Source organism: Gymnoscopelus microlampas (assembly GCF_963454915.1).
Source record: "Gymnoscopelus microlampas genome assembly, chromosome: 13".
Lineage (NCBI taxonomy): Eukaryota > Metazoa > Chordata > Actinopteri > Myctophiformes > Myctophidae > Gymnoscopelus > Gymnoscopelus microlampas.
The window spans coordinates 20,962,487-20,985,985 of record NC_139950.1 but is presented as its reverse complement, the minus strand read 5'-3'; the positions used below and the strand labels follow the sequence as shown (position 1 = coordinate 20,985,985).

Sequence of the window (23,499 nt, the reverse complement as noted above, 5' to 3'; positions counted from 1 at the left end):
GGGACCCGGGGAGAGAGGAAAATGGTTATTGTTTAAACATTTATCTCGTTTGAGGTTCTCCAGCTGTACCTACAGTGGCCTGGATACTAGGGCCATGCGTCTGCCCAAGGTACTGAAGCAAACTGTCATTTGTTTGTATGTGTCTTTTGAGTATATCTGTGCCGTGTGTGTGCTGGGTGCGTGTACGTGTACGTGTGGGTGTACGTGTGCGTGTGTGCGTGCGTGCGTGCGTGCGTGTGTGTGTGTGTGCGTGTGTGTGTGTGTGTGTGTGTGCGCCGTGCGTGTTTGACATGCCTCTCAGGAAACAGGAAGACATTCTGGTGAACCTCCATCCTGCCTTTCTGTACATCATGAGTTAAATAATGGTTGTACATTGCTTGCAGTTGGTTTTATCCTATATTTGAGCAGCACATGGGTGGAACATGGCTGGGATAACACCAGGATAGAGTCAGTTACTGTAGACTGCAGTCATAGGGTAATCACAGAGAGGCATGCTAAACTGCCTTTCAAATAAGTTGCTGTGATTGCCTAGTCGGTCAGTCAGTTACTGCATTCTTCCATGGGGCAAATACCACCTGTCTGAATTCTGATTCAGAGGAATGCCAACATAAGGGGAGGCAAGATGTTAGCGTGTATAGGATTAATCTGTCTGAATATGTGCCATGGGCCAGAGTCTGGGCGCATTACCAGAACTGTACAGTAGGCATCATTTAAAATGCAGTTTGAGCACCTGTCCATCTCAACGTAAAACGTATTCGACATGAAATGTTCACCTATTTCTTTTGTTTATTTTAAACCAGTTGAATGCAAGTATGCAAAAGACCACAAGACACAAAGATTTGAAACATGCCGTATAGCCTACAAAATAGTTTGAACAAATTAATGGTTACCACTTGCAAATACAGAATCAATGCAAAAGTGATCACAACACAATTCCAGCTGCACCTTAAAGGGTTCCGAATCACTTTCTTTTAATTCATGGAAAGTAAGAGCCTGGAGGAACGGTTGCTCTGACATTGGGCTGATTTGTTGTTTGGCCAGCTGGCTTTCATACGCTGTAACTTCATCAGGCAGTGAGGGACTCAGTCAGAGACGTTAGCGTTTATAAGGCTGGCTCCTGTGGTCCAACCAAATAAATAAGAAACGACTATTCTATTTATCAAACTAACATTTTTATATAGGATTCTCTTGAGAGAATGTTTCCGCTTTGGTTTGTATATTGTTTTTTGTCTCTGCATTTGGAGCACATTTCTTGACATTGTGTGGGCAGTGGTGTAAAGTAACTAAGTACATTTACATTAAGTACTGTACTTAAGTACAATTTTGAGGTATTTGTACTTTACTTGAGTATGTCCAATTCCAAATCCACCATACAATACCAATGGACTAAGCCAAAATGTATAGAATAAGTTAGAGACCATTCAAATAGGCCTGTACTGTTGGGAGGGGTGCGGTTGTGTGTTATTCCAACTGAATCAATTTTGTCCAATCATTAAGGGTGTAAGGCATTGCAAGTGTTCATTACAACCAAACACTACAACTGATTCAACTAATTAGCGTGTTTTTCAGTCACATACTGTAGGTGTGATCTAATTAGAGGTTGAGCTGATGTAGTGTTTAATTAGAAGCAGATTGTGCCAATGTATAATTAAAGGGGTCCTGGTACTGTATGTTCTATTTTTCTCTATTTTGCCCACTGGAGGCACTGTCAATCTGTCATCGCTCGTGTCAAACCGACATTGCATTGGTGACCCATTAATTTTGGTTGCACTAGAGAATTTCTGTCAAGTGTAACATCAATGCAGCAATTTCACTGTCCCGAAATTACACACCAGGTCTTATACTGTATATAAATATATTATTGGCAGAATCTGCTTTGCTTGCATTTATGTGCTTAAATCATGATTTGGATGGAATTTGCTACTTAACATTTGTCTTGACCACACAGAGCACAGAAGCCACAAATAAAAGATGATCAAGATTGCTCGCAGTTACATCATGCCTAGGCGGTTCAACCCAAGGTTCTTCTAAAGTTCAGTATGGCTTTAAGCTAAATCCAGAGGCTCCAGAGCCAGCAACACTTTCGTAGAGCGGCTCGACGGTTCAGGATGAAAGGGAAGGTGCTGCGGGCGAGACGGAGGACCATTTGACATCCACCTACTCTACTCTTTCATAGTAGCCTACACTGTACTGTACATGATCAAAGACTTAACATTGGACGAGAGTATAGGAGACGAAGAGGAAGAACGCATTCCGAGCCGCGTGAGACTGCAAGGTCAGTCAGTCAATTCAGTCAAAACGACCACCACCTCCGGCCGGCCGGCCTTCTGAGGCGCCGAGTCACGTTCCTGCGTGAATGAAGGATTGCAAAAGGAAATCTGAGGGAAGTCCTATTAGTGATACCGATGGTGGAAGTCAGCGGAATATAGTCCAGTCTGGTCTGTGAGTCCAGGTGTTGAGGTTTGAACCTTAAACACTGAGGGGACATTCTTTCAAGGAACAGATGAAGGAAAGGGCCAAGAATGTGAAAACTTACCGTGCCATTTGTTCTGGACCACGGCCACCCAGCGCCAGCGCTGTGTAGACCTCTGTCTGTATTCTAGCGGCTGTGTGCAAGTGAATGTGTGAGCGGAAATGTGAATGAAGCGGGCTAAGAGATTTAGTGTAGAGGGGAAAAAAAAGATGGGGTCCTAGTAAAGACCCAGGGCGACTCAATGAAGTATAGCGTTTAAGTGGTAAACACTTAAATTAAAATGTATACATACATTTATACTACACATTTTCAGAGGTTTATTTTAACAATCCATTGTATTCCGGCTTGGATCAATAGAACCAACATATTATACTTTAAAGGAATATTTCCCTTTCATGTCATTTTATCGTCTACTCAGGCTTATGTGAGCCCCCCAGATAGTTTTTAAGTTGCTTGATTCAGTATTTAGATATTTGATATTCATTTTATCAGACAGGCCCCCCCTCCAATACAAACCCATTATAACTTCAAACTCCATTTTTAACATGTTAGATTCATCAAAAACACCTGTCCTTGGTTATGAATACCAATAGTCAGTAGACGACCAAACGACCCATTAAAAAAAATAAAAGTGAAATATCCCTTTAAGTTACTATTCATCGTTATCACAATGAAAACAATTTTTAAAGGTTTTAAAGCTAAAATGTTTTTTTTTGTTTACATTATTACTATTCTTTATTAAAAATCTTAGTGTTTTTATTTGTGGACCCACTTGCAACATCCTCGTGGTCACACCGGTGGGCCCTGGCCCGCAGGTTGAGAACCCCTGACCGAGGTGAAAGGGGTGCGTTGTGGAGTTCAAACGCTGACAAAGTATGTTTTAACTGTGGGGTCAAACTATTTAACACAAGACACAGACCATTAAACATGGACAGCAGTCATTTATCTGCCTGTAATGACGGCTCATCTCCCGTGTGTAACTAATGCTTATAACATCGACCAAATTAGCCGCAGTTACAGTGAAACAACCAGTGTCGTGTCTTTCTGTAGATATAAACGCCATGAAATAAATAGTTGATGCTCTCAAGAGGAAATATTGCATGCACAGTAAAATCTTTTTATTGGATTTATTCTGTGATCGCAAGTTCCTACATTCATAAGTTTTGGACTGTTTATCCCATGGGAATTATTTGGCTTCTTCTCAGTTGAGCTTAAAAGAGATCATTTTCAACACCAAAGAAGTCCCTCTTTGCAAATAAAAAGAGCTCTAGTATTTCTTTAATGCTCACTTTGGGGGAATAAAAGGCTACGGTGCTGATAGTCCTATTGGTCTCATATTGTTTCTTTTGGCTGGCCCTGGTTTGGCCCGCGCGAGCGACTGCGTAGCCCGGAGAACACATGGTTCTCCAGTTTGTAACTGTATTGTTGCTGTTTCACGTTTTTGGACGGATCCAGTGCTATGCGCTCCTTCTGATTCTCATCACACCCCCCGACAGGCCCGAGTTTAAAGGAAACCGGGGACACAATCTGAGGAAGTTTTCTTTGGCCTGCAGAGAAAACCAGAGATGAGATTTTTCTGAGATCCATTTTTAGTAGCTAGCGCGCGTGTGCGAGTGTGTGTGCACGCGCACGTGTGTGTGTTTGTATTACTATACTTGTGAGGACCATTGTCCTGGTCCTCACCAGAAAATGTTTTTTTTATGTTTGTAATGATTTCTAGAGATACATTTACAATTAGAACAAGATTCAGGTTGAGTTTAGGATTAGACATTTAGAGGTTAGGTTTAGAGGTCGGGGTTGTAGATTTTTCTCTATTTCATACTTAGTCGTGCGGCGATGTCAAAATAGCCGATCTACAAGCTCACAACGCGTCGCGCTGCGACGCGTTGTGAGCTTGTAGATCGGCTATTTTCCGGCTTTAGACTTGTGGTTAAAAATGCCCCCAAAAAATCATAAAGCAACCATAAATTCGGCTTCCTAAAATGTTGATGTCCTCAGAGATATAGTAATACAAACATGTGTGTGTGTGTGTGTGTGTGCATCTGTGTGCACCTGTGCGCGTGTGTGTGTAGCGGGGTTTGGGGCCAGAGATTGCCTGGTGAAAAAAAAATTGTGTTTGCCTCTTGGCTAGATGTGGTGTCTTGGCATGCAGGAAACGGACTGTGCTGTCCAGCTAGCAGGTGTTCCTCCTGAGGATGTTATGTCTGTGTGTTATTCTCTCTGCTGAATTACAATCGCTGCGTTTCCCCCTTAACGAGATGTGAGCACGGACAAAAAAAGGGTATAAAGTATACTGTAAATTGGCACATAAATCATTACCAACTTACTTAGTGGGAAATTCCACTACAGCTATTTGCTTCCTTAAAACCTCGCTCTATTGGCTTGAAACATGGGGGGGAAACTATTTTATTCCTTCTGCCCCGTCAACTCAACTGTACTGCAGTCTGTCGATGATAGAAAGGCCTTCGTACACATTTTGAATGAATCCCATTTCCTTGTACCGTACGCCTGTGTTTGCATCTCCGGTTTCATCGTCAGCTTAGTGACCGCTTCAGTGAATTCAGTGAAAAAAAACATTAAAGAAAGAGGATGTATACAGTATAGATACTTATGAATGACTGCTCTCCCTTTTTCTTTCTTTCCCTCTCTATCTTTCTTTCTCACTTTCCTCTTTTACCGTCTCTCTCTCTCTTTCTCTCTATCATGGTCTGTTTCTCTCTCTCCATCTCCTCCAGGGATCTGAAGAATAATTTGATAAGTACAGTGGAGCCCGGGGCTTTCCGTGGTCTGCTGGCGCTGAGGAGACTGTGAGTATTATGCAGTGTGTGGTAATGGCCTTCTCGCGGACATTATGTAAGGATGTTAAAGCCACACTTAGCTAAATAGACCTTTTTTTCACAAACATGGTCACCCTACTTCCCGTTCAACTTGGTATAGGGTACAGATTTTAGGGGTTACGCGTCGTGCTCAGGGACACCTCGACACGTATTGCTATAGGCGGGCCAGGAGGCAGTGGTAGAAAAAGTACTCTACTTTTAGTTTAAAGTGTTTTAAAGTGTCAATACTGCAATATTGAAATACTCTGTTACAAGTAAAAGTCCGGAATTAAAAATGTACTTGAGTAAAAGTACAAAAGTGTTGGTATCAAAATGTACTTAAAGTACCAAAAGTAAAAGTACTAAAATGTTTGAAAATAGCAGATCTACAAGGTCACAGAGCTTGTAGATTGTCTATTTTCAAATAGGGCTAAAGTGGTTAATGTATGTTTTATAATGTAATAATTGATGATTGCAAAGTAACTAGTGACTAGTGAGTTTTCAAATAGTAGTAGAGTAAAAGTACAATATTTGCCTCTGAGATGTAGTGGAGTAGAAGTAAAAGTTCTGAAAATTGGAAATACTCCACTAAAGTAAAATGACCTCAAAAAGGGCAGTACTTGAGCGCATGTACTTAGTTACTTTACACCACTGCCAGGAGGCAGACCGATGACAGTTTAGAGACTCAGCGGTCTAAGTCTCTAAACTACGGCCGCCCGTAGGTTTGTTTCAATACAGTGGCATATCTTTCACTTCCTGTTGTCAGATAACGACTATGAACGTATTTTGATCAAAAATTCTAACCGGCTAGACAGTTCTAACAATAATTCCTCCGGTCTACCCTCGAGCAAATTACATTTTATAGTCAAGCAGTCGTCTGAGAACAGGAACAGAAATACACGCGTGTGTCAGAATAAGTGATTGCAGACAGAATTGGAGGTGACAAGCACTGCTGGTAATGGTGATAAAAAACAACAACTATACCCTACAAAGTGGAAGTATGTCCACCATGTTTGTGAAAAAAGGGTCTATCGGCAGAAGGTTCCTATAATCGTTTACCTCCCCGAAGACAGAAGTAGCTCACTTTCATGATGCACACACATGCACATAATGCACACACGTGCGCATAACGCACACACGTGCACACACTTTAATGCACACACGTGCAAATAGAGAGTTGATCTTGGAAGATGCACAAAAATCTTGACTTGGCTTTGAAACTGTGGTTAATCGAGCAGCATGTGGCAAAGCTTTACATTGACTTTTTTCGGATGCGTATACGCAGCATTTTGAGAGTCTTGAGATGTGTGTGGTGCCCTGCAGAGTGAGAGACTATGATTGCACCCTGATAGCGGGGTGGGGGGGGGGGGTGGTGGTGGTGGAGGAGATGCAGCCGGCCGGGGCCAGCCATCCAGCCATCCAGCCAGCCATCCAGCCGGCAAGTTCTAGCGGCGGGGCTGATTCAGGGCGCGTGTTGCCAGGCTCTGGGAGCAGCCGAGTGCTAATTTAAGTGCTCCCCAACCGGTGATTACTCCAGTGCTCTGCTTATTTTCCCCCAGCTGCTCCAGCAGCAAAGCCGGCTCTTTAATTACAGAGCGCTAAGGGCACGCTGCCACGGTACGGGACGGCGGCACTACTCGGCAGCCACTCGCATTGGAGAAAACCCTCCACATTTGCCGCACATGTACGCGTTGGTTCTCAAAGTGGGGTCCGGGGACCCCCAGGGGTCCTTGAGGGAGTTCCAGGGGGTAAATGATGGATAGTTAGGAACCAAATATGGACCCTTATGGGTCTGTAACTCTGAGAGTGTACAAATGGAACTTTGGTTCCATTTGTACACTCTCAGAGTTAAATTAACATTGATTTTGCGTTATAAATTGGGGTCCCAGATATAGAAAGGCCATTAAATGGGGGTCCATAGCCTAATGCATGTCAAACAGTGCTAAAAAATAGCAGATCTACAAAAGTGTCGCATCGCGACGCTTTGTGAGCTTGTAGATCTGCTATTTTCAAATAGCTGATGTATATTTCAAAGTGCTCATGTGGCCCATAGTCGCTTCTTTTGGGCTGGTTTTCCTAGACCTGGTTGCTTGTTACTCTCACAGAATCTGGCAACACTGGTTGGTACTGTAAGTGATGTGTACAGTAGTAGTAGAGCCACTTCTGTGATGAATTACGCTTTACGTTATAGACACTGTCTTGACTGTCAATGAGTGGCGCTCATTTAAAGGCTCCCCGGTTGGGCGTTAACGCACTGGCGTGGCGGAGGTTTAATAGCCCTCGATTTAAAACAGGCCCTCTCAGCTGTAGAGGCTCTGAATCGGGTCATGACTCCATGAGGGTGTTGGGCAGGCCATCCTTAAATGAGCGCACCTGGTGTGAACGAGAGAATCTGGGGGTGTCTTCACCGTGAATGCATTTTTAAGTGAAGCAGGTGTGTTCAAGCTAAAACTGGGCATTTAGTTCATCTTCAAACTATAAATTAGACTATTGGGGGAATATTTTCATAAGAATGCACACACACACACACACACGCACACACACACACACACACACACACACACACATATTTTCATGGCAGAAAGGATTTAGTTTCCATGTTGTCACGCCGTTTACTAGTCCAACTCTCCTCCTATATCAATATAAAACAATAGGTCTGACAAAGTGCCTTTATCTCTCAACTATAAATCCGTTTTGTCTTTTTTGTCCTTATAGGGATCTATCCAACAACAGGATCGGCTGCCTCTCCCCTGAAATGTTTCTAGATCTTGGCAGCCTCTCCAAATTGTGAGTAATCTCTAAATTGAAAACACTCAACTGCTCTATGCTCAATTTGGTCTATGTATGAAAATATTCTGTTTTATTTTGAGATAAAACAGCTTCAGTAATGCATCACAAGACGATGTGGCTTTTTAGTTCTTGTGAGACTGTTTATTTATGTATTTCCCTCTCTCTCTGGCAGGATACTATCTGGGAATATCTTTTCCACGCTGACCGCAGGACTGTTCACACACCTTGTGGTTCTCCGAGTGCTGTAAGACCAAAAGAGACACACACACGACACACACACACACACACGTTTGTATTACTATATTTGTGAGAGCATCAACATTTTAGGAAGCCGATTTTATGATTGATTTGTGATTTTTTGGGGGGCATTTTAACTTAAAGTCTAAAGCCGAAAAATAGCAGATCTACAAGCTCACAACGTGTCGCAGCGCGACACGTTGTGAGCTTGTAGATCGGCTATTTTCCGGTGTTGGACATTGCCGCACAACTAAGTATGAAATAGGGGTAAATCTACAACCCCGACCCCTAAACCTAACCTCTAAAGGTCTAATCCTAAACCTAACCTCAACCTGAATCTTTTCCTAATTGTAAATGTATCTCAAAAAAACATAAAACAACAATTTGGACCAGGACGATGGTCCTCACAACGTCTATTCCTCAAATTCTACTATACTTGTGGGGACGTTTGGTCCTCACAAGTGAAATAATACAAACGCACGCACGCACGCACACACACACACACACACACACACACACACACACACACACTGTTTGTGACCAGAATCCGGTTTCCCCCCCACCATTAGGCACTTCGGTACCGACACTCTGTTCTGTGACTGTCAGCTGGAGTGGTTGCTCCTCTGGGCCCGGGCCAACTCCGTCCGCATCGGGAACGACACTCTGTGTGTGTACCCCACCCACCTCCACGGCCTGGAGTTCCACAACCTCCGAGAACACCAGCTCAGATGTGGTAAGGAGGATGCACTCTCACCGCTATTGGGGTGTGGGAATGACTCAGAGCGTGTGCTATGTCCAATGCGGTGGCGTGTTTGGTTTGGTGAGTTAACATGTGGTCGCGCGCGTGTGTGTGTGCGTGTGTGAGTGAGTGAGTGAGTGTGTGTGTGTGTGTGTGTGCGTGTGCGTGTGCGCGTGTGTGTGTGTGTGTGTGTGTGTGTGTGTGTGTGTGTGTGTGTGTGTGTGTGTGTGTGTGTGTGTGTGTGTGTTTTTGATCGGGGGAATAGGGGAAACATTCATAAAACGAAAGACTTTGTGGTCACGAATCAGTATGAGAACGAGGTCCCTTGATGGGCAGTAGTTTAGGCATTCACTTCATGCAAGGCAGAAATAGCTATTTTCTATCAAATTGCAATTTTGGAGCATGATCATTGTGGCTTAATTGTTTACCATCAAACTTTGCATAATAAGCAGAGGAAGACATTTTTTTGTGTGTGCGTGTATTTGTGTGTGTGTGTGTGTGGCCCATACCCTAGGTGGGGTTGGCGAATGGGGCCTTTCTGTGTGGAGTTTGCATGTTCTCCCCGTGTCGCCTAGGGTAGGTACCCTAACAAAAAACATGCAGCAAGGTCTCTATACTGGGAGAGTAACGCCCAGGATTAAAGCTTAGGCATTGGCACTGGGTGAAAAAATAAGGGTTAAAAAATTGTGGGATAAAAAAAAAAAAATTACAAAATGTGTGTGTGCTGAAAATGCGCTGTGTCATGTACCTTCTAGGTTGTACAGTAGCTATAGCTACTGCAGAGAGACAATGTTAACTGTCAAACTAAATCCCCTCAGGGAAATCTGCACTCCCCAGGGGTCCCGGAGGGCTCTCCCAGCAGCACGGGGGGAAAATGGTTTAATATATCTGTCTGTTTTGTTTCACTTGAACAAACAGATTTCATCTTGTGAAATGTCATTTGTGTTCAAAGAAAACAAGTGCGAAAACCCGCCAATGCGTATTATATAATTTCACTCACTGCCAGTGTAATTTGATACAGTATCTAAAGAATATTTCTAAAGCAAGTGACAAGGTCGATCTTTCTATTACATAAGTCCACTTCATTTATGATCATTCTGGAAAATAATTTAAGTTGTATTGGAAATATATCACAACAAACAAATGGGAGAACAAGTTTTTATGGCTGAACAGAAGATGAAATGGTGTAATTATCCCCTAAGTCTGCCTCCTGAGACTCGCTATTAAAAACCTAATTTTACTTATGTTTCAATTTCAAGTGTTGAGCACAGTAAAAGTGTGATTAAGAAGGTCTATTTCGATAATAGGTTCCACGTTATCTGTACACCTGCTGTGAACCATTTGGCAAATTCACACTAAATCATAGCTTCACATTAAGCTTGCCAGATAGAATTCCCTCGGCCAAAATTGTTCTCATTTGATACACTGTGACCATTGTGTGTCTGTTTTGAGGGAAGCAGAAGAAGCCCAGGGGTTAGAGAAGGGGGCTTGTGGCTTTTTTTAAAATCTTCTGATATCCCAAGAGCATTTGGGCGGGGAAAGTCAATGAGAATTGCTCTGCTATCCCTTCCATTAAATGAAAACACTAAGCACTCGGCACTAAGAAATGTATTCTATAATCTTGTGGATCTTGGGATCCACAATGTGAACGGCGTGTTTCCCATGTGGATCTTGAGAGTTCACGTAGCCAAAATTTGGCCAAGCCTTCAGCCTGAGACGAGTTCCATTGGAATCCATTATAAAAATCAAAGTTAAATAAATCATAATGTGACGATGCATTATTGGAGGTACTAATTTTGGCCTTCTGGCAGTGTGCACAAGAGATGTGCCACTGAACGGTCCAGCGGTTCACGAGATAAGCTCCAGGAACAACCAGGACAGGGTTTAGGGAAATGAGATAGATTGGGCGCCGTGCATGCACTCTTTGAATTTAATCTAAAACAAATTAAAAGTGAAGCATTGTAACTTTTTGGCCGAGTACATAAGCACCTCATGGACACGCTTGCAGAGCACTCATTTGGGAGCAGGGAGCTTACCTGGAAACCTGTCAACTAAATGCCACATGCCATGCCACTGAAGGGAAATTGGGATCTAAAGATAATAATGATGTAAACACTGAAATAGTTTATTGGGGTCCAACGACATACGCAGTGCGCAATTAAGTTTGCATGTAAATTCATTTATTTGGACATTTCCATTGTTCAGCATGAAAACCATGACGGCTTCATCAAGCAGGAGAAAGAGGCGATAACTATTCTTGTTGACAGGGTGACATGGTAGCATAGTTCTTGGTTCTTGTCATTAGTATAGTCTTCAAACATTCAGTGACAGGCCCAGGGGTCTGCTCCTTTTTAGGGGAAAGACTCCCCTTCTCAGGGGACTGTCTGTCTGTCTGTCTGTCTCTCTCTCTCACTCATACAAACGCGCGCGTTTGTGTGAACGCGCACGCACGCACGCACGCTCGCACGCGCGCGCGCGCACACACACACACACACACACACACACACACACACACACACACACACACACACACACACACACACACACACACACACACACACACACACACACACACACACACACACACACACACACACACACACACACACACACACACACACAACCCATGGTGATATGCTGGGCTCCATGAGGGAATTGTATCTCATCTGTGATAGAATCATCCCCCTGGTCTCCTTACATGTGCTTCACACTGGGGATATTGCTCTGGAATGAGAAAATCATTGGTGAGGGTACAGAGGAGTGTGTGTGTGTGTGTGTGTGTGTGTGTGCGTGCGTGTGAGCACATACATAATGTAAAACAGTCTGCAGAGAAACCTTAAAATCCCTTTCGCCCCAAAAAGTATACCTCACTACAGCACCGTATATACATTCTGGTGTATATTTGGGATATACAGCCAACACGGTACTTAGGCAAAGCCACGCAGACATAGTAGAATTATTCTATGTAATCCTAAGTGTGTGTTTTTCATTTACGCAGAACAATCCAAAGCAATTACAGGGTAATTCTGTGCAGTCCTTGGACAAAGAACCGCGAGTGGATTCCGGCAGTGAGACGAGGAGCCCTCCTTTCAGCTCCTAACACATCCATTATGGGATTACATTGATAACGTTCGGGCTTCCGGCTCTTGGAATGCCTGGATCCCTATACCGCCTCTTACAATGCCTTATTTATTCGCTCTGCAACAGCCAACGTTCGATTGGACACAGCGTAGTGCCCCACACAACCACTTGTTGCGATGTTGTTTTGCGGCTGCCGTCGACATACAATATGGCCCTCTCTTTTCGGTGTGTCACACACGACTATGTACTTAAATACAATTTACTGTACTTACGTACAATTTTGAGTTACTTTTACTTTACCAGAGTATTTCCAATTGTCTATACTTTTACTTCTACTCCACTACATCTCAGAGGCAAATATTGTACTTTTACTCCCATACAATTATTTGAAAACTTTAGTTGCTAGTTACTTTGCATATATAAATTATTACATTATAAAACATACATTAAACACTTTAGCCCTATTTTATACATTTTAGCTATTTGAAAATAATAAATAGACGATCTACAAGCTCACAACTGTTGGGAGCTTGTAGATCTGCTACTTTCAAACATTTTTGTACTTTTACTTTTGGTACCAATACTCCTGCTGCTGCTCTGATGCTATCTTAGAATAGATGTATACCTATTTGACTGTTGCAGAAACATAATTGCCTTCCTTGATGCATTAACGAGCGTCAACGAGCATCAGCTGTTTGTCGTTTTTTACATTTTTTGACAGGGGTTGGTGCGGGCCGGACAGTTGCCCCTCGCGGGCCGCAAATGGCCTGCGGGCCGCCTATTGGGGAACCATGCTGTTGTAGGAGATATAGAAGTGTGTTCCCTTTGTCTTGGGCGTCAGTGTGTGATGGGTAGCAGATGCCGGGGGGCCACACATTCCAGCGGTGAACCTCCTTTCCCTCCGCGTTGCACAGGTCGAGTGCTTCTCGCAAACGAGGGGGAACCGAGGATCACGGCTTCCTGCCAGGATCAGGTGCTTCCTGAGATGAGGTCAGGGCAGGCGTCTGCTGTGCTCATCTAGTGCTGGTTGTGGGGGGGGGTCCAAAGAATCAAGAGTCTATGGCACTGCTACAGTCAGTGGTGGAAAAGGCACTCAAATGTTTTATTTAAGTAAAAGTCTCAATACTGCAGTGTACATATACTCTGTTACAAGTAAAAGTCTGCTAATCAAAATTTACTTGAGTAAAAGTGCAAAAGTATTGGCATCAAAATATACTTAAAGTACCAAAAGTACTCATTGTGCAGAATGTCCCATTTCAAAATGTATAAAAATCTTTTGAAAATAACAGATCGACAAGCTCACAATGCGTCGCGATTGTGAGCTTGTCACACAATGCGAGCTTGTGAGCTTGAAAATCTAATGTGAGCCTGTAGATTTTCAAATGGCCGAAATGTATACAGGGCTGAAGTGAAGTGGCTAATGTATGTTTTGTAATAATCAAAATATACAAAGTAACTAGTAACTAAAGTTATCAAATAGATCTAGTGGAGTAAAATTATTGGAAATTGGAAATACTAATTGGAAGTAAAGTACAAATACCTCAAAATTGTACTTAAGTACAGTACTTAAGTAAATGTACAGTACTTAGTTACTTTCCACCACTGGCTACAGTGCTGGGATGAAACACAGAATATGCTCAAAGTTCAGAGCTCAGGCGTCCTCGTAGCTCGTCCAGTTCATGGGTATCGTGGCGTCCTGTGTTAGCCTGGCGTAGCTAGACTATATCACTGCGTGGATATGAGTCTGGTGCTTCTATGAGGACGTTTTGTTTCCCAAGGGGCGGGATCAAAACAATAGCCCTCGACGCAATTGGTTAGACCTACAACCTACTACCAATTACAGTCGCCCATATTCGAATACTGGGCCCTGATTGGTGCCCCACGTCTTCTGGGAAAGGAAATGGATTCTCTATGGAGCGGTGCCAGACCCAAATCGCAGAGTGCATTTTTTTTTTGCACTCGCAGATTCGTCTGGTCCCAGGCTAGTCCTGTGTTTGAATCCGGTCTGTGTATAAATGTCATTCTCCGTTGGCACTAATATTACTGCTGGGAGAAAACACACAGCGACAGATACAAAAAGAAATGGGAGAGGTCACATGGGAGATGGGCTACATTGCGCGAGTGTTGATAGGGCTGTATTTTAGAAGTTAAATCCCTGCTTTTCTATAGCGATAAATAGATTTATTTGCATGATGACACAACGCTGCAATGGCCCTTGGACCATGTCATTAACTTCAATTCAAAGCGCCGGCTCTGCACGCCCGGCCCGTGGCGTTAATTTAGTGATTTCAAAACATGGCTTAGCCCCCCCTTGTCATGCCCACTTTGAAGATCAGACAAATATCTCTTTTCAAATCAGCTTCTTTGAGGGGGCCCCCCTCTTGATTTAAGTGAGAAAATGTCTTTGCGCCGCATCGGTTCTGCAGAGAATGTGACACAGGTGTCAGATATCACAGTACATCAAAAAGATGATATGACGTCTTGAGTCGGGGACAATGTCATCAAATGAGCATTGAAACAGACACAGTAGTTTCCTTCACATTACAGTCAGATCATTTCACGTAAGGCCTTTGCACACAGAGTCCACGTTTTTTTCTCACCCCCCAAAAAAATAAACGACAGCAATTATTTTTTCCAAACACACTACTTTGTTTGATTCCCGTGCCCTGCGTTTCTGAGCCATCAATAATTGCATCAGCCAGTATATGTATGTATGTACAGTATAATTTGGGCTTAAGATGAAACATGAGAATTAAACCATCAAACTTAACTCGTAGATGTGTACATTTTCACTGCGCTGATAATGTGCATCAGTTTCTGGCAGTATTGAACGTATCTTGTACCCTGCAAGCCTGCACAGTTAAAGTATTGTATGTGTTTGATGTCAACAATATTGAAATTATGTACTTACAGCCAGGTTTTGCTTCATTTACATTTAGGATAGGAGTCTGACAGGAAATTGAGGGCAGAGAGGAGTGAGGACATTATGCACAAACAGACCATTATGTGTTCAACACACTATTGTCTGTCTGTCTGTCTTGTACCACAAACTTGTACTTGTGTGAATGGAACACTTGCTTGACTGTAGACGCTGTGAGGGATTTATGGCTGGGAACGTAGTAGACAGCCATGGATAGGACCAGATGCCATGGCCTGTCCCCTGTTTGCCAGGACAGTCCATTGTGCTAATCCTTATAGCCCCCACTGACAATTAGCAGGACACAGCCTGGCATCCAAGGATGTCCTCATCCAATGGCATATGTCAACACACACCATCTCAACTTCCTCCCACATATTTGTCTCGCCTTCCCGTGCGTCCCTTTTCACTTTTACACATTCAGGACGGAGCCATCTCATCCTGCATTCAAATAAAGCACGCGCAGACAGTCTTAGGCACACATCGGCACGCAAAACCCCCGCGCACACAAACGCGTGCGCTGTACACACAGACACGTACTGTACGTTACGCAGACACGTGCACGCTCCCCCCTGCTTCCCACAGTTTGCATTTGGCTCTGGCGGCGTCTGATAGGCGGAGGCGAGCGCATGCAGCCACACTCTGATCCTTTGGCTCAAAGCGTTGTTTCAACAGTATCAGCGTCAGCCAAGTCAACAGCTCCCTCGCCCCATGCTGCTTCTGCTGTGTGGCACCCGGTGGAGATAACAAGGCTTTAGCTTCTGTAGCTGAGGCTTAGTACAGGGCAAGCCTCACACTCTGACACTAGTCAACCCCCAAGTAATTACACCTTAGGCTTCATCAGGGAAATATTTAAGGCCGTGGCACTTGTGCGACACACTGCGACCGCCGCCGTGCTCCTTCGCCCGCGTTGGAGTCGACATGCATTACGTGACTGTGAATCACTTGTGTATAAAACGAAGGTGAAGGCAATGCCGGCTTTAACGGTGTTGATCGTTAAGTGAGTTACACATTACCATAAACAGTGCCGCCGCTCGCATCCGTGTGTCGCTCGAGGGGGAAGTATCGAGGTATGTGGACAGAGAGAGCAACCTCAGTCACATCATCCACATAAACTGTCATTGAGATCTAGGGGGAATTTCCACATGAATACATAGTGCAGTAAAAAAAAGGCTTTATGACCTGCATATCGAATGACCTGTCACACTGTAAAAACGCCGGAGCCGGTAGCTTGCGTCAACAATTGATCTGAATACGAGCGGAGGTGAAGCGGTCCCTTTTCGACCAGGGTTTCCTTGGAGGGCGTCCAAGAAAACCCCTTTCCCCCTGCCTCCCCAAGGAATTCCCCCAGGCATACTGGAGATCTGTGCGAGAAAATTGCAGGGTCATTGCACACTCCTAGCCATGCCGAGGCTACGTTAGGATGTTTATCCCACTTGGATCGTTTGGGATTAAAGACGTCGCTTTATCTCCCCCTTTCAGCAACACATAATGTCTTATATGTTTATATCGATTTGGCACTGAAAGAGCCCCTTTGTGAACATCTTACGACCTTTTTCGTACTGCAGTGTACTGCCACTCAGGTTTTTTTTGGACTGAACTCTCCCCCTGTCTTTTATAATCTCAGCCTTCTGCTGGTGTCATACTCTCTGACAAAAGGCTTGAGGAGTTAAGCGTTAGCCAGCTGCTAAGTAAGTAATCCTATCACTGTGCAGCAGCAGGTTTCCATCGCAAGGTGTGAGGAGTCAAGGAGAATCCAGGGGAGCGCTCGAGGCTGTTCTTCGTTATCAGCAGTTGTTCATCTAAAAAAAACAGATCACACACACACACACACACAGTCAAAAGCTCCCAAGAGTGTACATAATGGTTCCATTTGTACGCTCGGGTAGTTAAATTGTCACCGAGACTTTTTACCGTGCACGGCAACAGCAGCAACGTGGGAGAGCAACGGGGCAGGATGATATGCTGTATACGTGACCTTGAAAATGTGCGTTTGTGTTTGTGAATACAGGCATGCCTGTGTGTGCACGTGCAGTGTGTGTGTGTGCGTGTGGGGGGGTGTGTGTGGGGTGGGTTTGCAGTACATGGTATGTATTTCAGTCCACCTGTGTATCTCTGTGAACCCATTTTCCAGTGTGATGATTTCAGACACACACACCCCCCCCCCCCCCCCACACACACACACACACACACACACACACACACACACACACACACACACACACACACACACACACACACACACACACCTCACCCATTCCCCATCCCCTCCATCCCTTGTCCATCCCATCTCCTTTCGCTCTTCTTGGTCGAGCGAGTTCTTGTGTTCAACCCCCCCTCCCCCCCTTCTCCTCCTCCTCGTCCTCCACCTCCACCTCCTCTGACCTCTCCGTCCTCCTCTCCTCTTTCTCCTGGTTCTCCTCCAGACGGGCCCCTGGAGCTGCCTCTGTTCCAGCTGATCCCGTCCCAGAGACAGGTGGTGTTCCGCGGGGACCGTCTGCCCCTGCAGTGCACCGCCTCCCGGCTGGACCCGTCGGTGGAGCTGCGCTGGCGTCACAACGGGCACGCCGTGGCCACCCAGGAGGAGAGGGGCGTCTACCTGGAGGACACGCTGCTCCACGACTGCTGCCTGCTGACCAGGTACCAGGCAGAGAGAAGTGGGGGGGGTGATGGGGGAGGTCATGACCAGAGTGCTGATGAGTTGTCCACTGGACTCGCAAACACGTACGCATGTCCGCAGCACTCTCGTAGCGTGGATTACAATGTAATCCACGGGGGGGGGGGGGGGCGCCACATGTGCTCAAATTAAACGACCAATACGCTGTTACAAGTAAAAGTCTGAAATTAAAAATGTACTTGAATGTAACAGAATGTTTCTACATTCAGGTATTGATACTTTTACTTAACCCTTTAAGACCTGAAGCCGATTCTACATGTCTCCTAAATCTCAACAGTATTCTGAAAAACGTATGTTCCTATATCAGTGGTGCTCAATCTTTTTCATGTCAAGGACCCCCCAAAATGATATGTATTTGGCCGCGGACCCCCATCAAAATATTTTGTTCCAGGGACCCCCAGAAGCAAAGATTTGAGTTAAAAATGTTTGCTTAAAAATATATATATATTCAAAGATTTGTACACATTTTCACGATTTTTCAAAAATAGCAGATCTACAAGCTCATAGCGCGGCACTCGTGCCGCGCTATGAGCTTGTATATCTGCTATTTTTGAATAGCCAAAGTGTAAAATAATGCTTTTCAGCTCAAATCTAAAAATAGATAAAAAAAATTGTGTGCACATTACACACACTGATGCGAATGTGAGGGGAATGTCTGCAGCATGTAGCGCTGATATCTGCGAGCGCGCCGACGTGCGTGACCTTGATGGCGTGTACATGTGTGCAATGTGTCTGCACACGTATGTACTGTACAGTGTTGGTCTGCAGTACATGCCGGCGTGCAATGTAGCACAAATGTGTATGATCACTCATAGATGTGCAATGCGGCTATGTGATCCACATGTATGCTCACACAGGTCACTGTGCTTCACTGACTACACTAAGGAGCACGCACGTGCGCACATAAACACGCACGCGCACACACTCACACACACATCTGGAGTACAATAAAACACACACACACACACACACACACACACACACATACACACATACACGCATCTGTAGTACAATACACGCGCATATCTGGAGAAAAATACCACACACATGCACACGCACGCACGCACGCACGCACGCACATACATACATACATACATACATACATACACACACACACACACACACACACTGTACGCACGGATGGTCGCATGCACGTGCACACACATCTGGAGGATTACACACATACATCTGGAGTAAGATAACACACACACACACACACACACACACACACATATCTGGAGTAAAATAACACACAACCACAAACATAGCTCCCAGCATCTCTCTGTCTCTCTGTCTCCCCCTCTGCTTCTCATGCCTCCATATCCCACTCTGATCTCTATCTGTCTCTCTCTCTCTCTCTCTCATTGTTGATCTCTCTCACCCCCTTCACATACCCACTCTGGGTCTCTCTCTCTCTCTCGCTCTCTCTGACAGGGGCTGTGATTTACCTTTGGTTATTGGTGCCCTTGATAAGGATCTGAAAGGACAGGACAGAATTGGCTTGGCAGTGTGCCACCACCCCTGAGCAATCTGTGGCCCCCTCTGGAGGTTGGCCGCGTGGGCCCTCCCACAGCGCTGTGGGAGTGCCCGACGTGTGGCCCCTCCCACAACGCTGTGGGAGTGTCCGCGTGGCCCCTCCCACAGCGCAGTGGGAGTGCCTGTGTGGCCCCTCCCACAGCGCTGTGGGAGTGCCCGACGTGTGGCCCCTCCCACAGCGCTGTGGGAGTGCCTGTGTGGCCCCTCCCACAGCGCTGTGGGAGTGTCCGCGTGGCCCCTCCCACAGCGCTGTGGGAGCTGTGGGTGATGGCACACTAAGAGGAACCGATGCTGAGTCATAATAATTCTTGTGATAATGTTGGCCAGTGTCATGCTCTCTTCCACACTGTTTCGGGGCTGGGGGTTCGCTTGATGGAGTCAGTTTGCCACAAACCTCCATCCTCTTCCTGTCTTTGTGTTCTCGGCGAGCTGTGGTGAGGGCGAGCGAGTTTGTGTGTGTTTTCCTGTGTGTGTGTGTGTGTGTGTGTGTGTGTGTGTGTGTGTGTGTGTGTGTGTGTGTGTGTGTGTGTGTGTGTGTGTGTGTGTGTGTGTGTGTGTGTGTGTGTGTGTGTGCGTGCGTGCGTGCGTGCGTGCGTGCGTGCGTGCGAGCGAGTGAGTGACGCATGGTCCTGACAGCAGGCTCAGACGAAGGAGTGTATTGCCGTTGATTAGTTAAACTGCTGCCTGCTCCGAGTCGGCTTCTCTAACATAAATATTGATGGAGTGCTGGCAGAAATATGTTTCCTTGTGTCAACAGGGATCGAAACGCCTCTTGTTGTGCGCTTTACTTGGCAACGGGAATGCCATCTACACCCCCACCACCGCCACCACCATTGTTTTGCCTTCGGATGCCACAGATGGCTGATGCTTTTTTCCCTTTTTATTATGTAGCAATTTACTGTTTGTCATTCTTAATAGCCTCAGCGGAGAATGGGCCGCTTTGTGTAATCGGGCTACTGTGCTGACTAACGTGTTGGGAATGTTTGAGTTTCTTTGAATGCAAGCGGCAACACTCTTCTAGAGACACTGTCTTACTTGTGTTGCAGTGTTCATCAATATGGATCAACACAAAAATAATATGTGCAAGATCATTGATCAGTAATTGTTATCATTGGTCCCAGAGCTATTCAATATATTGAAATGTATCATTGCTTCCCTTCTAACCTGTGTTATTCAGAAGTTTCTTCCAGTATCCTATACTATCATTGAAATAAGGTGTGTGTGTGTGTGTGTGTGTGTGTGTGTGTGTGTGTGTGTGTGTGTGTGTGTGTGTGTGTGTGTGTGTGTGTGTGTGTGTGTGTGTGTGTGTGTGTGTGTGTGTGTGTGTGTGTGTGTTTGTTCCACTTCTCCCAGCACACCAGATGTCCAATTGCCACACTTCGGTCATGGGGTCTTCTGTGTCATAGATATTTTTTCTATAATTAAACTTTCTCAGACATTGTATATATTACATAGAATATAAAAGTTTTGGTCCATATTTTGGGCACTAGGGTGCACGCATGTGCAGTAGTTCAGTACATAGTCTCATCTGATCCCGACACTCTGCCATCAGTAGCCTACCTGCATGCAGCTTAACAAACAAAACCACCTGTTTGTGTTAGAAGTGACATTTACGAACTGCTAGGCTTAATAACAACTGCTGAATGAATTAAGTTAATCAACTGCTTTGAACTCTTTTGTTCTCTTTTTTATATGGTGAATTTCATTTTAATCTTATAATAATTAATCTAATGATGTGGCTAATTCCATTCATCAATCAAATAAACATGTTTATGTTATTGAAGTATATACATTTCCCTCTATTGCAATGTCAGACTTTAGATCCCATGGCCTTAGATGACATTGGGGTGAATATGTTGCGTTCAATGATCCAGTCAGGGATCATTTCACTTCAGTGCAGTTGCTGAACGAACCATTTGAATGAAAATTCAATTCAGTTTTTTTGTGAGCTGCACTGATTGATTCAGTACATTGAAAAGAAACATAATTCCCATTCCCATCACAACTCCCTGTCTGTGTCAGGGCCAGCTGTACAAAACCGTCTCCAGGGATGACAACCAGCAGCATGAAAGTGTTTTTATTGTGGGACTGTGGGACATAAGCACCGGAAGAACTGCTCAGACTGCATGCTTACAAGGACCTGCTCATATAATAATGTTGTTTTGATACTTAAATAACATTCTGCATTCATAGCAAAATCTCTAAGAACTCTCTAGTAAGAAGTACCCTCTATACCCTTGTGTCCCCTTGTGACCCTGGAAAGTCCTTGTGCAGTAGTAAATGTCTCTAGAGAATGTGTGGAGAATGTCTGAAGAGTGCAAACTGACTGTGGAAAGTAGACTGACTAAGTAATCAAATGGCAGGTGTGGTGAATTCAACAGGTGTGGGGAATTTGCCAAATCAAGCTTAGGCGGTGGTTGCTATGGCAATCAGTTGGCTCATTTGGGCCTCAGCCTTTTCTGGTGGTTCTGCACAACCGCCTATTCGACCGTCTCGATGCCGGGCACTGCACTGCCTCGGGTCGTCTGCGATGTGTATGGCGAATTTGAAGTCGGTCGGTCCAACGGTTCTCGAGATACGTGGATTACAGACGTACGTACGTACGTACATACGTACGTACAGAGATACCCTGCATTTATTGTAAGATTACACTCATGGCCACAGTTGGGAGGACACAGTGTTTTTTTTTCATATCAAAAAGAGAGCTACACAACAAGGTATCAATTACTAAGCTTGACCACAGTTTTGGAAATGAAGCATTACGTTAGTGTACTCCACACTCGGTCCTCCAGCTTGTCCCGGAAATCGTTCGCGTCGCAGATGGCAAGATATTTTTGGAGTAGCCGAGACCGGAGAGAGAGTGAGCTCCCCAAGGCGCTTGGAGGAAGAAACAGCGAGTGCACATGAAGTGCTCACTTCAGCGAGTTTTGCGGAAGTGTTGACTATCCGTTTTGTTTTTGGACGGACCATCTCCTTGGGCCTTGGGGGTGGAAACTAGCACACACGTCTGGGAGATGGGGTTTAAAAGCTGTGCCATGTTGCGGACTTCAAAGAGATGATTTAGAGCCGTTTGAAAGCGTTTGATCTGCTCATATCCTAATAATGTAAACATACAGTAATGCAGCGCGTGCACATCAGTCGTTCAGTCGTCTGAGGGTGAAAGTGTCTCACTTGATAAGACTGGAAGAGATGCTGAAGTAATACATATCTGATTAACAGTGATCAAAGCTACTGAAGCAACAAATGAAATAATGGTTTGATCTTTATTTACACAGTCGTTCTGTTTGTTGTACATGGGTGTCCAACAGCTCAATGCATAAGAGAGAAATATAGTGTCCAGGACGAGCAGTGGTGGAAAACGTACTCACATTTGTTACTTTAGTAAAAGTATCAATACTGCAATGTAGAAATACTCTGTTACAAGTGAAAGTCCGGAATTCAAAATGTACTTGAGTAAAAGTACAAAAGTATTTGTTTCAAAATGTACTTTAAAAGTAGAAAGTACTCGTTATGCAGAATGTCCCATTTCACAAGTGTTCAAATGTATAAAAGGTAGACTAATCTTTTGAAAATAGCAGATCTACAAGCTCACAATGCGTCGCATCGCGACGCATTGTGAGCTTGTAGATCGGCTATTTTCAAATGGCCGAAATGAACTAGTAACTAATGTTTTCAAGTCATTGTAGCGGAGTAAAAGTACAATATTTGCCTCAGAGATTTAGTGGAGTAGAAGTAAAAGTACTGAAAATTGGAAATACTCCAGTAAAGTAAAAAATACTTCAAAATTGTACGTAAGTACAGTACTTTATTAAATGTACTTAGTTACTTTACACCACTGAGGACGAGGAGGCAGAAAGTTGAGCACTGGAATGTGGTTATCAGTCCAACATGCTTGATTCTTCTGGGCTCGCGTTTAATCCTCACCTCGTCACTCGGAAGCGTGGCTAAGGCACTAGTAGAGGACACGAGTGGAGTGTTTAAGTTATTGGGATTTGGCTATAGGCTCCCCCCCAGCTCTAATCAACTGCCAGACTGTTGATTGAATACAAATCAACCATGCTTTTCTACACACCAATCACAGCTTGTTCTCACAACAAGGCAGCCCATTTAAACTTGGCTCCCTCCTACACTGTTCCATTCCTGCCACACACGCGCTGCTGCTGGCAAAGTTTTGCCTCCACGACCACGCCCCCACCTTTCTATTTCAGAGTCTTGCATGGCTCATGAGTTCAA

At 44.6% G+C, this 23,499-nt stretch overlaps 1 protein-coding gene across 1 annotated transcript in view; it reads left to right on the top strand.

Annotated features, from left to right (window-relative positions):
- The window catches only part of adgra1b (adhesion G protein-coupled receptor A1b), a gene marked incomplete at its 5' end in the record, with an annotated part of 227,687 nt that overhangs the window by 47,618 nt on the left and 156,570 nt on the right, over positions 1 to 23,499 (top strand). Inside the window, 5 exons of the mRNA XM_084075590.1 lie at positions 5,209 to 5,280; positions 8,005 to 8,076; positions 8,252 to 8,323; positions 8,886 to 9,049; positions 17,480 to 17,693. Of these exons, the coding sequence (XP_083931716.1) occupies positions 5,209 to 5,280; positions 8,005 to 8,076; positions 8,252 to 8,323; positions 8,886 to 9,049; positions 17,480 to 17,693 (594 nt within the window). The remainder of the gene's footprint in view (positions 1 to 5,208; positions 5,281 to 8,004; positions 8,077 to 8,251; positions 8,324 to 8,885; positions 9,050 to 17,479; positions 17,694 to 23,499) is intronic.